Consider the following 15,506-nt stretch of genomic DNA (forward strand, 5'->3'; position numbering starts at 1 on the left):
GAAGCATTATACACCAGGAGAGAGTGGGATGATATATTCAAAGAGCTGAAAGAAAAAAAAATGTCAACCGTGAACACTTTTCTCTACAAAGTTGACCTTCAGAAATGAAGGTGAGGACTTCCCTGGTGGTGCAGTGGTTAAGAATCCACCTGCCAATGCAGGGGACACAGGTTCAAGCCCTGGTCCGGGAAGATCCCACATGCCGTGGAGCAACTAAGCCCGTGTGCCACAGCTACTGAGCCTGCGCTCTAGAGCTCGCGTGCCACAACTACTGAAGCCTGCATGCCTAGAGACTGTGCCCCGCAACAAGAGAGGCCACGATAGTGAGATGCCCGCACACCACGATGAAGAGTGGCCCCCACTTGCCGCAACTAGAGAAAGCCCTCACACAGAAACGAAGACCCAACACAGCCATAAATAAATAAATAAATAAAATTTAAAATAAAAAAGACTTTCCCAAACAAACAAAAGCCAAGGGAGTTCATCACCATTAGATACGCCTTACAAGAAATGCTGAAAGGAGTTCTTCAAGCTGAAATGAAAGGATGTTAACTGGTAACATGAAAACATATGAAAATACACAATACACTCGTAAAGGTAAGTATATAGTCAGATTCAGAATAATCTAATACTGTAATATGATGGCATGATAACCACTTAACTCTAGTGTAAGGGTTAAAAAACAGAAGTGTTAAAAATAGATATAGCTATAATAATTTGCTAATGGATACGCAATATAAAAAGATGTCAAGGACTTCCTTGGTGAGGCAGTGGTTAAGAATCTGCCTGCCAGTGCAGGGAACACGGGTTCAAGCTCTGGTCCGGGAAGATCCCACATGCCGTGGATCAACTAAGCCCGTGCGCCACAACTACTGAGCCTGCACTCTAGATCCTGTGAGCCACTACTACTGAGCCCGTGTGCCACAACTACTGAAGGCCACTCACCTAGAGCCCATGCTCTGCAACAAGAGAAGCCACCGCAATGAGAAGCCCATGCACCACAACCAAGAGTAGCCCCCGCTCGCTGCAACTAGAGGAAGCCTGCGCGCAGCAACGAAGACCCAACACAGCCAAAAATAAATAAATAAATAAATTTATTTTTTTAAAAATGTCAATTATGGCAACAAAAACATAAAGTAAGGGAAGAGGGCTTCCCTGGTGGTGCAGTGGTTAAGAATCCTCCTGCCGATTCAGGAGACACGGGTTCGAGCCCTGGTCCGGGAAGATCCCACATGCCGCGGAGCAACTAAGCCCATGCGCCACAACTACTGAGCCTGTGCTCTAGAGCCCACGAGCCACAACTACTGAGCCTGCGTGCCACACTACTGAAGCCTGCGTGCCTAGAGCCTGTGCTCCGCAACAAGAGAAGCGACCACAGTGAGAAGCCCGCGCACTGCAACGAAGAGTAGCCCCTGCTCGCCTCAACTAGAGAAACCCGCTGCAGCAACAAAGACCCAATGAAGCCAAAAAAAAAAAGGATAAATAAAATAAATTTTAAAAAATAAATAAAAATAAAGTAAGGGGAGAGTAAAAGAGTAGAGTTTTTGTATGTGATAAAAATTATCAGCTTGAAATAGGCTGTTATAGCTATAAGACATTTCAAGTAAGCCATAGGGTAACCACAAAATAAACAAACAAAAAAATATAGTACATATGTACACACAAGATAAAGAAAAGGGAATCACAGTATACCCCAATGGAAAATCATCAGTTCACAAAAGAAGACAGCAAGAGAGGAGGAAAAGAACAAAGGAAATACAAAACAACCAGAAAACGATGAACAAAATGGCAATAGTAAGTTCTTGCCTATCAATTATTACTTTAAATGTAAGTGGAATAAATTGTCCAATCAAAAGGCATAGAATGGCTGAATAGGTTTAGAAAAAAGAAAAAGAAAAAGAAAAAACCAGCTACATGTTGCCTCCAAGACATTCACTCTCAAAATGAAGATATGGAAAAAAGACATTCCATGAAAACGGAAACCAAAAGAGAGACTAGAGTTATCCATACTTATATCAGACAAAATCGACTGTAAGTCGATTAAGTAGAAAACTGTAACAAGAGACAAAGAAAGCCATTAATAGTGATAAAGTGGTCAATTCATCAAAAGGATATAACAATTGTAAATAAATATGCACCTAACATCAGAGTACATAAATATATAAAACAAATACTAACAGATCTGAAGGGACTAATAGACAACATTACAATACCCACTTTCATCAATGGATAGATCATCCAGAAAGAAAACCAATGAGGAAACATTGAACTTGAACTATACTTTACATCCAATGTACCTAATGGATATACACAGAACATTTCATCCAAGGGCAGCAGAATATACATTCTTCTCAAGCACACATGGAACATTCTCCAGGATGGATCAGATATTAGGTTCAAAACAAGTGTAAGCAAATTTTAAAAGACTGAAATCACATGAAGTATCTTTTCCAACCACAATGGTCTAATATGCAGAAATTAACACACTCCTGGAAACCAATGGGTCAAAGATGAAATCAATGGGAAATTCAAAAATATCTTGAAACAAGTGAAAATGAAAACACAACATATCAAAACTTATGAGGTGAAGCAAAAGCAGTGCTAAGAAGGAGGTTTATAGCAATAAATGCCTACATTAAGAAAAAATGACCAAACTTATGTGGAATCTAACAAACAAACTCATAGATACAGAGAACAAATTGGTAGTTGCCAGATGCAAGGGGTGGAGGGTGGGTGAAATGGGTGAAGGTGGTCAAAAGAGACAAACTGACAGTTATAAAATAAATAAGCCCTGGTGATGTAATGTACAGCATGACTATAGGTGACTATAGTTAATAATGCTGTATTATATATTTGAAAGTTGCTAAAGAATAGATCTTAAAAGTTCTCATTAAAAGAAAAAAAGTTTTGTAACTATGTATAGTGATGAACGTTAAGTAGATTTATTGTGGTGATCATTTCACAATATATACAAATATTGAATCATTAGGTTGTACATCTGAAACTAATATAGTATTATATGTAAATTATACTTATTTTTTTAATTAAATTAAATTTAAAACTAAATGTTTGTTAAATGAATTTAATTAATGAATGTTCAATCTACAAGGAAGATCTTCCTAACTAAACCTAGAGACCTTAAAATCCATAACAGAAAAACAGACAGAGAAATTTTTAAAACACTTTTATATGGCAAGATACACCCTAAACAAATCAATATATAGGAGGAAAAATATTTGTGGTATAGATGGAAGGTAAAAGCTAATTATTTGGGACTTCCACAGCCAAAACTAAAGATAAATAAATTAATTAATTTTGAAAAAATGATACATCCAGAGTGTGGAGTAGTACACAGCTATTAAAAGTGTCAGATTTGTAGGGATTTCCACGAGGTATTGGTGACTGAGAAATGTAAAATGCATTAGCTATTCTAATGAATTATCCAAAAGAAACAATAACAAAAAAACCCACCAGGTGTATGCATGTGTGTGAATAATTCACTGAACATAAAAATGTTAAAGGAAATCATAAGGTTCTTCATATTGGATATCAGACAGGGGAACAGTGATGTGTCTAGAGGATAATGACGAGGGAGCAAACAAAAAAAGATTTTTTAAAAAGAAAGAAAAATGCACCTTTAAAAAGATTTTATGTTAAAAGTTATGGCACTGTTCAAAACAAAACCTGTATGTGGGTAGATGAATAAATTTTTAAAATAAAGAGATTTTAAAGTGTTTAATTATGGTTAGTCTCATTAAAGCAAAAGTTTTCTAAATGCTCAAGTACACACAATGTGGAGTTTCTTGAAAATGCTTATGTAGGTAATAAATACTTTAAAACTATTAAGAATACAACAAAAACAAATTATTAACATTATGAACAATATTATGGCTTTTGGCTTAAGATTTCAATATGAAGAATAATGAAACTAATAATGTCAGTAACACTCATGAAATTCCATAATGATGAGCAAAATTAAAGAACGATCTTAAAATTGAGATTGAAGAATCTTAATAGAAAACTGTGAGGAGGGCTAAAACAGAAAATTTCAAATACGACCTCACCTCTTTCAACTGTTCTGAATCTGGTTCTATTTCACCTGTTACCTCTGCAGAACTCAGACAAGGAGGAAGGCTGGGGCTGAAGGCCATGAGATCTGCCTTGGGCGGCCCCTCCCCAGAGCACATCCTCTGCCGCCTCTGCTGCGAGTAAGACCAGCTCCCCACCGCGCTGGAGCACACCAGCGTGGGCTTCCCGGGCCCGCACGCGCCCTCGCTGGGCGGCGCCGAGCACCGCAGCGCCGTGTACAGCAGCAGCGTGAGCACCAACAGGCTGGACACCGCGCAGATGGCGATGATCAGGTACACGTTCACATCCACCAGAGCGGCCTCCGCGCCAGCGGCGCCCGTCGACGCCCGCGAAGAGGCCTTGGGCGCCTGGCCGCTGTCCTCCAGCGACAGCAGCACGGTGGCCGTGGCCGTCAGCGCCGGCTCGCCGTGGTCCTTCACCAGCACCAGCAGGCGCTGGCGCGGCGCGTCCGCCTCGTCCAGGGCGCGCGTCGTGCTGATCTCGCCCGTGTACAGCCCCACGCGGAACGGGCTGCGCGCGCCACCCGCCGCCGGCTGCAGCTCGTACGACAGCCACGCGTTGTAGCCCGAGTCCGCGTCCACCGCGCGCACCTTCGCCACCACGTGGCCCGCGCCCACCGACCGAGCCACCCGCTGGCTCAGTGCGCCCGCCCCGCCGCCCGGCCCGGGCAGCAGCAGCGCGGGCGCGTTGTCGTTCTCGTCCAGCACGAACACCTGCAGCGTCACGGTGCTGCCCAGAGGCGGCACGCCCGCGTCGCGCGCGCTCACCTGGAACTGCAGCAGCTCCAGCTCCTCGTGGTCCAGCGGCTGCAGCGCGTACACCTTGCCGCTCTCCGCGTGCACCGACACGTAGCTCGACAGCGCTCGCTCGCCCACCCGCCGCTCCACCAGCGAGTAGGACACCAGCGCGTTCTCCTGCGCGTCCGCGTCCCGCGCCGACACCGTGAAGATGTGGCAGCCGGGCGGATTGTTCTCCTTCACGAACACTGTGTACTCGGGCTGCGCGAACGCGGGCGCGTTGTCGTTCACGTCGGACACCTCCACGGACACGCTGGCTGTGGCCGACAGCGAAGGCGAGCCCGCGTCCCGCGCTGTCACCACCACCTCATAGTTCGCCGCGCTCTCGCGGTCCAAGGCGCTGTCAAGAACTAGTGAATAGTAATTCTTGAAGGTGGACACCAGCTTGAAGGGGCTGTGGGGCATCAGGGAGCAGGTCACCTGCCCGTTGGCGCCGGAGTCACGGTCGGACACGCTGATCAAGGCGATGACAGTGCCCACTTGAGCGTCCTCTCGCATCGGAAGAGCCAAAGAAGTGACGGTAACTTCTGGGGCGTTATCATTTATATCTACTATTTCCACCAAAATGGTACAATGACCCGCCATTGGAATATTCCCCTTGTCAATTGCTTCCACGGATATTTCATACAATTTCTTTTCTTCGAAATCCAATTTACCTTTTGTCCGAATTTCTCCGCTGCCGGGATTTATGGAAAACGCATATAATACTGCAGGCGATACAGGTCTTCTAAATGAGTAGATTATGTCTGCATTTGTCCCATCATCAGGGTCTGTGGCATTTAGTTTGATCACTAATGTTCCATTAAATGCATTCTCTAACATTCTCACTTTATAAATTAAGTGATCAAATTCTGGGGCGTTATCATTCACATCCAGGATTGTAATCAGCAGCTGAACTGTGCCGGTCAGCTCGGGTTTGCCTCCATCACTAGCTGTCAATAATAAACTATGTTCCTGAATTTCCTCTCTGTCCAGTGATTTCCTTAACACAAGTGATAACGAAGACATTTGTTCACGGTTGTTTTGTGTGTCCAAAGTGAAATAATCGTTGGGATAGACTCGGTAGGTCAAGGCGGAGTTTACTCCAATATCTGCATCAGATGCGCCATCTAGTGGGAACCGAGTTTCCGGAGGTCTAGATTCAGCAATGATTATTCTTTTTTCACTTTCAGGGAACACAGGCGGGTTGTCGTTAATATCTGTAACTTCCACCTCCACATGGAACACCTGCAGCGGCCTATCCACGATCACCTCCAGGTGGATGCTGCACTCCGCGCTCCGCCCGCACAGCTCCTCCCGGTCGATCCGAGAATTCACAAACAAAATGCCATTCTGCAGATTTACCTCCAGAAGGTCCCCGCGGCCTTTGGATGCCACCCGGAAGAGACGCGGCACCAGCTCCGCCAGCTCCAGCCCCAGGTCCTGCGTTATGCGGCCCACGAAAGTTCCGTGTTTGGCCTCCTCCGGAACCGAGTAGTGGACCTGGCCGCTCCCCGCCACCCAGACTACAAGGAACAGAAGCGAGAGTAGCAAAAGCCGAGCTCCTGGGCCTCCTCTCCAGGAAAACAGCATGGTACACTCAAAAGCCTTCAGAGATATCTGAAGTATATAGACTACCTTACCTCAAATGCCTCTCAAGGTCTAATTTTACGGCCTTCTATTGCGGGAGAATTCACTAGAGGTTTTCCACTATCTGCCAAATTTTCTGCGGGGAGGAAAGAGGGGAGGCGCTTTCTTCGAGGAATTGTTCTCAGTGAAGAGCGACACCATGCGCATGAATGTGTAAGTGTAAAAATGACTCGGTCCATATTTTCGGTTGATGTAGGGGTTTTTTTTCTTGCATTTCGTGACATTTTTCATTGCAAGTACGTAATGGAAGATTAAATGTTTTTCTTTAAAGCAACAGTAAATCACTGTATTTTGCTCAGCACTGGATGCTAGTTGAAATTGGTTGATGAGTTCCATCTTTCCACAAGTACATTTTTTCATGTGTAAAACGTGGTGCAGAATTTGTAAAAACAGGTAATAGTCTACATTTGCTTTTAGAACTCAGACTCTAGTTCTGCACAGCTTTGTAGATTTGGGTGGGAATGTCCTTTTCCTGTAATATTTTTGAGACCTATTCACACAACTCCCTTGACTCAAATGGAAACATAACGAATCACATAAGAATAAAACAGATGAATGTGGAAATTTGGTAACTGATATACAAGATTTTAAATAAACACAGTATTTATAAATTCCCCCAAATATGACTGTGAAATTTGGATAAAATATTTGTATTCGAAGCAAATGTCCATCAATGTGCGTATGAGTTTGTATGTGCGTGTGTGTGTACATAAACACACAATGTAGACCATTTAGATATAACAATACTTTAAAGTTCTGGATTCTCTTTGTATAAAACATGCCAAGAACTATTATATTATGTATTTGCTAGAAATGAAGTTACTACCAATAGGTTAAATTTCCCTCTTCTCTCTCCTTATCTTACACCATCACTGGAGAAACTCTTACTATCATTTAAACTGACTCTGATTTTCCAAGTAACAACAGGTAGATACAGATGTTAACACATCTCTAGCAAGGAAGAAAGGAAGGGACTCTTACTTTTATCTAATACTGTACCTATCTTTACCAAGTCACCAAGATCCAGGCCAAATAGGGCTAGGAAAGAAAGAGCATAGCTCCAATAATTCTCTTGCCTGTTTAGTGCACAACTCTGCAGGAAATACGAGTTGGGTTCATTTCTGAATCTTTGCTCCCCTCTGAAAATGTGAGTAGAGCATTTGGTATTCTCTCACCCTCATCCTCCTCATTGCTCCGTTACTTTTATTAACATACCTTTACTCTCATAATGGGAATAGTTTTTTGGTTCTAATTGTTCTTGTCTATCCGGCCCTACCTGTCTCATTTATCTCTCCACCTAACCTAGACTACACAGTCAACCATTTAAAACATGCCCTTCCAGACACCCTAAAGACACACACACTTATAGCACCCCTCTAACATTTTCTTTAGCTTCCAACACACAGCCTAACTATCTGTTTTCTCCATTCCTTCTATTGAGCTTCTCAGTGTGTTAGTCACTTAACCAGGATTACTATATTCTCTACAAGTTTACTCTCACCTTTACCTCAGTTGAGCCCTCAAGTGAATTCATAATTCCTGCCTACAGAGATTCTTCCTTATTTTCTTCTCTCTTCTCAAATTCCCAGCCTCATTCCCACAACGTGGTTCTCAGATGATTTACCCAGAGATATAAGTCATCAAATATGAACTCAATGGCTCTCTTCTTATGTCAACATTTTTCTTTATATTCTCTATTACTCATCCCCTACTAAGGAAAAATCGCCCCACTTTTAAGGCCAACCCTATGCTCTTATTTTTTTCTCTATTCTATTCTCTTTCATATTTTTCATCTTCATCTTCATTCTTTCTCTGCCTGTCTCATCTTCAGTATCTCCCTCTTTACTTGCTTCTTTCCCTCTCACTAAAAGACACTCTGGAAAGGCTTTGTGTGGAAGAAAGTTACAAGATGTAAAATGCACTTTAGAAGATTCACCTGATAATTGTGTCAGAGCAGTAGTACGCCATAATGAGTTGGTGATCCTTCAAAACTGAGTTTGAGCCACTTTGCACAGTCTATGTGGCTTAAGTTTCAGACTTCTTAAAGTAAAATTCCGATGACAAATATTTTCCCTGCACCATAGGAGTGATATGATAATTAAATGAGATAATACAATTAAAGATCTTAGAACAGGTCCTGGAAAATAATAGTGGACCAATAAGTATTCTTATGTTTTATTGAATCAAAGAAATGTAATTAATTGAAAGATGCACTATTACTTGTGTGCTACCAAGAACAAAAAGCCAACTAAATTATTGTAAACCATCAATTATAAGGTGCATCCAGCTTTAGATGGCTATTATAATATTTTAATGTTATTATATTTTATGTAAATAAGAACAATACTGTAGCCAATCCCAGTTGAAAGAAAGAAGGCACTCAATGGGAATAACATAAAATTACTCATCTTAACATTAATGACATAATTTTTATTATTGTTATAATACTTAAAAGGAGATTGTACTGGAATTAGATTTGTGGTCAACAAGGCTATTTTACAAGCCTATGCACATAGAGAGCAGTAAAGGAATCCAGTTAATGATATCTAGGAACTCTCTGCACTAACCTTGAAAATTTTCTTTCTTTTTTTTTTTTTTTAATTAAACCTTTCTTACAACACTTCTTAATTTTATTTATTTATTTATTTTTGCTGCGTTGGGTCTTCGTCTCTGTGCGAGGGCTCTCTCCAGCTGCGGCAAGCGGGGGCCACTCTTCACCGCGGTGCGCGGGCCTCTCACTATCGCGGCCTCTCTTGTTGCGGAGCACAAGCTCCAGACGCGCAGGCTCAGCAATCGCGGCTCACGGGCCTAGTTGCTCCGCGGCATGCGGGATCCTCCCAGACCAGGGCTCGAACCCGCGCCCCCTGCACCGGCAGGCAGACTCTCAACCACTGCGCCACCAGGGAAGCCCCGCAAATTTTCTTTAATCATGAAATTAAGTACAAATTAAAAATAAATCTGAGTTATCAGAACCTAGACAGTTTTTACTCAAACGTACTTATATCTTTCAAGGCTAACCATTCATAGATCATATGAAAATTATAGAACGAGAAAAATTTTAACTGTGGTGATCCATGGCTTCCATTTCATCTTTATCTCATTATTTATTATTACTTGAAAAGTTGGGCTAATACACGAAAAGTTCAAAATGACTAATATACTTAAATGATATCAAGGACTTACTTCACTGGAAGGACTTAAACAATCTTCTCCTGACGGTGGAAGACTGGGGCTGAAGGCCATGAGGTCTGCCTTGGGCGGCCCCTCCCCAGAGCACATCCTCTGCCGCCTCTGCTGCGAGTAAGACCAGCTCCCCACCGCGCTGGAGCACACCAGCGTGGGCTTCCCGGGCCCGCACGCGCCCTCGCTGGGCGGCGCCGAGCACCGCAGCGCCGTGTACAGCAGCAGCGTGAGCACCAACAGGCTGGACACCGCGCAGATGGCGATGATCAGGTACACGTTCACATCCACCAGAGCGGCCTCCGCGCCAGCGGCGCCCGTCGACGCCCGCGAAGAGGCCTTGGGCGCCTGGCCGCTGTCCTCCAGCGAGAGCAGCACGGTGGCCGTGGCCGTCAGCGCCGGCTCGCCGTGGTCCTTCACCAGCACCAGCAGGCGCTGGCGCGGCGCGTCCGCCTCGTCCAGGGCGCGCGTCGTGCTGATCTCGCCCGTGTACAGCCCCACGCGGAACGGGCTGCGCGCGCCACTCGCCGCCGGCTGCAGCTCGTACGACAGCCACGCGTTGTAGCCCGAGTCCGCGTCCACCGCGCGCACCTTCGCCACCACGTGGCCCGCGCCCACCGACCGAGCCACCCGCTGGCTCAGTGCGCCCGCCCCGCCGCCCGGCCCGGGCAGCAGCAGCGCGGGCGCGTTGTCGTTCTCGTCCAGCACGAACACCTGCAGCGTCACGGTGCTGCCCAGAGGCGGCACGCCCGCGTCGCGCGCGCTCACCTGGAACTGCAGCAGCTCCAGCTCCTCGTGGTCCAGCGGCTGCAGCGCGTACACCTTGCCGCTCTCCGCGTGCACCGACACGTAGCTCGACAGCGCTCGCTCGCCCACCCGCCGCTCCACCAGCGAGTAGGACACCAGCGCGTTCTCCTGCGCGTCCGCGTCCCACGCCGACACCGTGAAGATGTGGCAGCCGGGCGGGTTGTTCTCCTTCACGAACACCGTGTACTCGGGCTGCACGAACGCGGGCGCGTTGTCGTTCACATCGGACACCTCCACGGACACGCTGGCAGTGGCCGACAGCGAAGGCGAGCCCCCGTCCCTCGCGGTCACCACCACCTCATAGTTCGCCACACTCTCGCGATCCAAGGCGCTGTCCAGCACCAGCGAATAGTAATTCTTGAAGGTGGACACCAGCTTGAAAGGGACCTGGGGTGTTAGTGAGCAGGTCACCTGCCCGTTGGCGCCGGAGTCATGGTCGGACACGCTGATCAAGGCGATGACGGTACCCACCTGAGCGTCCTCTCGCACTGGGAGCGACAACGAAGTGATCATTACCTCGGGGGTATTGTCATTCAGGTCCAGAACTTCCACCAGGACCGTGCAGTGACCTGCCATAGAAGGAATCCCTTTATCAATAGCGTTAACCTGAATTTCATACTCATTATTCTCTTCAAAATCCAGTTTCCCATAAATCCTAATTTCACCTGTTTCTGCATTTATTGAAAACATACATTTCTCACTCACTGGCAGAATCATTCTGATTCCATAGGCAATTTCTCTATTTGATCCTTCGTCTAGATCAGAAGCGTTTAGTTGAATCACTCTGGTGTTGTTTGGGATATTTTCAAACAGCACTACTTTATAGCCAGGCTTATCAAACTCGGGAGCGTTGTCATTAACATCCAGGATGGTTATTTGAATCTGAACAGATCCTGTTAGTTCGGGTTTACCGCCATCCAGAGCGGTCAGCAATACATTAAGTTCTGGCATTTCTTCTCTATCCAATGACTTCCGAAGAATGAGTTCAGGCAATATACTTTTATCGGTTTTCGTTATCACTTTAAGAGTAAAATACTCATTTAGACTTAACCTATAGGTCACAAGAGAGTTTAGGCCGATATCCGCATCGGAAGCGCCCTCTAGAGGAAAACGAGAGTCCAGAGGAGCAGATTCAGAAATAAGTACCTTTTGTTCTCCTCTGAACACCGGCGGGTTGTCGTTAATGTCCTTCACCTCCACCGCCACATGGAACACCTGCAGCGGCCGGTCCACGATCACCTCCAGGTGGATGCTGCACTCCGCGCTCCGCCCGCACAGCTCCTCCCGGTCGATCCGAGAATTCACAAACAAAATGCCATTCTGCAGATTTACCTCCAGAAGGTCCCCGCGGCCTTTGGATGCCACCCGGAACAGACGCGGCACCAGCTCCGCCAGCTCCAGCCCCAGGTCCTGAGCGATGCGGCCCACGAAGGTGCCGTGTTTGGCTTCCTCAGCGACCGAATAATGGACCTGGCCGCTCCCCGTCTCCCATGCTGCGAGGAGCAGAAGAGAGAGAAGCAGGCGCCGAGCTTCGAAGCCTCCTCGCCGGGAAAACACCATTGCAGACAAAGAGATCTCTGAGGTGAGACTGTCGGTTTTAAGAGATAGCTCGCTTGCCAACATTTATGACCAGTCTCCCCTTCTGTAAGTATATATTTAGTAAATTTTACCCAGCATTCCTGTCAGTATGGAGTCGATTATTCTGTGGATAGTTGGAATCTGGGCGTGGAGACAAAGTTTTTCCCTTTTCACCTTTTGAGTGTACAGCGACATCATGTGACTGATTATGTAAGTACAAGAAAGATCTTGAGGTCCTTTTTGGTTTAGCCACTTTTTGGTTCACTTTAAATCTATTTCGACTTTTTGGATATTTTCATGGATCATTTGTAAATGCCTATTTATTTAATATACATGATATTTGTAACAAAGCACAAATACTTCTATTATACTTCAGTTTTTTAAATAGTCTGCTTCAAAGTCGATCATAAAATAATTATTGAAATGTGGCATGTCAGAAGCTACTCCTTAGCTATCATGGCCAATAAAATAAAGAATAATATACATCACCTCTGCCCTTATATTGCTTACAATTCACATTTGTAATGATTTTCATCCCTCACAAGCACTTCATTCTAAGACTTTAGGAGAAAGCCAAGAATTCCCTCATCTAGTAAAGGGAAAAAAACCAAATATTTCATTCATATAAATTATTTTATTCATAGATCTTGTGAATATTATAATTCATCATAAATATGGAAGATGTTTTTGGTTCCTTGATGCTCAAATGTGATTACTTTTCATACAACTGCTCTCATTCACATAATATGTTGAAAAATGAAGCTTCGGTATGGATTCTGGAATATTTTACTCTAGCAGGAGTAAAGGATTTTCATGTAAAATGTTGAGTCAAAGCCTCCAAATTTCATAGTATTCTGAAGTGGCAGTAGAGCACTAATATGAAAAAGATCACGTGAAATGTTTTGGAGCCCAATCTCATTGACAAAAGTCAAAAAAATATGAACTTCATAATGACCATTTAGTTTCCCTCTAAATCTTTCCTTCCAGGCCAGTTAGTAGTTACACAGAATATGCTTCTCTTCAGAAAATCACAATGGTGACTATGATTCAAGGGAGAATCAAAAGACTTCATAATTTTATTCATTAATTCAAGATCAGCTTTAAGGGAAAACAGAACACAGATAAGATCCCACAGCTAGTCGTGAACAAGTAAATATATTATTTATAAGCTCATTTAAATTCAAATCAAAATCTTTAAACCAATAATTTATCACCATTCCTTTTACATATAATAAAGGAAACTGAGAAATTAAATCTTTATAGAACCAGAAAATAATAACCAAGAATGGTTCTACAAGTATAAAATAACTTAAATCAACTACCACACTGGCTCTTAATTAATGAAAAACATTTGAATTTTGATGCTATTGGACTATTTAAATTGTCTATCACCATCAAGCTTCTTCATTTTATATCTTCCATTTTCAAAAATAGTCAATGTACCATAATTGGTAAGCAACCTTATTGTAGTGTGTATGTAGTCCTCACACACTGTTAGACATAATTAAATTATTAAACAGATAAGAACATCTAAATTTAGCTTAATACTTAAACAATCAAACTACAAAATAGGACGAAATTACAATTTTATATCATAGAATGTAATCCTGAAATTAAAAATAAGTATAAAAGATGCTAAATTTGTACCATAGAAATTAATCCACATAATTTGGAATTATCTAAAATGTGCATTGATTACTTATGTACTGTGTAAAAGTAATGATTTGCAAAATTTTAACCTTTACTTAAAACATTCCAATTTCCTTTTATTAAATTTAAATTATGTCCAGTCATTCCAAGAACTTCATTGGGAAATGGGTTATCATGTATGCCCTACCTAACATCCACATTTATTTATATTTACAATATTTCATAAATGATATGGTTGTTTAATCACTTTTGAGTCTGAAATATTTCATATTTTAACCTTGTTGCCTAATTTGGAATAAAGAATGTTTTTAGACAATTAATATTGAGATACAAAGTTTCATAAACAGAGGTCCAAGAATGAGCTTTAGCATGGGATCCTTGAATATTATGCCAAGTGGTATGCTGTGTAATTTTAAGGGGAGAATGGCCACATATGACTCTCATCAGATTCTCAAAGAGGTCAGTGATTCCACCATCCTACATGTAGGTAAGAACCACTGAATTAGAAGGATGACCTAGAGGTAAATGATCTTTGCTAGAATCTTCAGATGTGGTTAAACCACATGGAAAGAAAATTTTACAAACACCAGCGATAAAGCATTTAAAGACAGGAAATTTAAAATGTTAGATGAGGGAGGTTGAGGTTAGCAGATGTAAGCTATTATATATGAAATGCATAAAAAACAAGGACCTACAGAGAACTATATTCAGTATCCTATGATAAACCATAATGGAAAAGAACATAAAATATATATATATATATGTTTGAATCACTTTGCTGTACAGCAGAAATTAACATGACATTGTAAATCAACTATAGTTTAATTTTAAAATGTGAGATTAATGAAATTGATAAATGTCAATATGCTTCACTTTGACAGAGTTAACTTCTTTCCACATAAATCCAGAAACATAAGAAATAATGCCAGTTTAGCATATATTGCAGATATTATAATCCTATATGCATGCCTTTAGCAAATTTCAATGACTTGATTGAGGAATATGAATGATTTTATTTGCCTAACTACTTTGGAAGCATAAACCTGGAAGTTCTGTTTCAGTACATAGTAGATAAATCTCTCCCCACTTCATGGAACAAAATTAAAAATGAACAGAACTTTTAGTTATATTATTTCAATGAAATAAGCATTCTAGAACAAAAGGCTGCATTTTTTTACTGCAAGTAATATGGAAACATGTTTTAGCTTATTGGTAGAGGAAAAACTAAAGATTATTCAATGGACAATAAATGTTTAAAACTATAGAAAAAGAAAGGAAAACCCCTTCAGAACAAATTAAGAGAGTGACAAAATTTTGATACAAGCCTGAAGTGAGAAAAGTCAGTGATCTAATAATGTGAAAATATCAAGAAAAAAGCCTGTTAAAAAACAAAGAGGATAAGTAAAATTTAAATAATCCACAGTGATTATCTACATTACTGAGGATTAGAGTTGAAATGAATTGACACAGATCAAATAACAGGAAAGTCATTCTTACATTTTCTTAAACATGTTCTAACAAAACATTAGGAGAAATAGGATATTTATTGGCTAAAAAACCTAATACCTCATATGATTAAAATTGTATATGTGTATCATTGGCATTTCACTAACAAACATTGTTCTTTAAAATGATACTCAAGGGCTTCCCTGGTGGCGCAGTGGTTGAGAATCTGCCTGCCAATGCAGGGGACACGGGTTCGAGCCCTGGTCTGGGAAGATCCCACATGCCGCGGAGCAACTGGGCCCGTGAGCCACAATTACTGAGCCTGCGCGT

General features: G+C 42.6%; 1 protein-coding gene across 1 annotated transcript in view; it reads right to left on the bottom strand.

Moving 5' to 3' along the window:
- LOC309657696 (uncharacterized protein) overlaps window positions 1-15,365 on the bottom strand; it is a 108,097-nt gene extending 92,732 nt beyond the window's left edge. The window contains exons 1-3 of the mRNA XM_082455520.1: window positions 9,699-15,365; window positions 9,305-9,436; window positions 4,065-6,485 (exon numbers count right to left, since the gene is read on the bottom strand). Of these exons, the coding sequence (XP_082311646.1) occupies window positions 4,065-6,485; window positions 9,305-9,436; window positions 9,699-12,125 (4,980 nt within the window). The 5' untranslated portion in view covers window positions 12,126-15,365. The remainder of the gene's footprint in view (window positions 1-4,064; window positions 6,486-9,304; window positions 9,437-9,698) is intronic.
- Window positions 15,366-15,506: the final 141 nt, after the last annotated feature.

This window comes from Balaenoptera physalus (assembly GCF_965194825.1).
Source record: "Balaenoptera physalus genome assembly, chromosome: 3".
In the NCBI taxonomy this organism is placed as follows: Eukaryota; Metazoa; Chordata; class Mammalia; order Artiodactyla; family Balaenopteridae; genus Balaenoptera; species Balaenoptera physalus.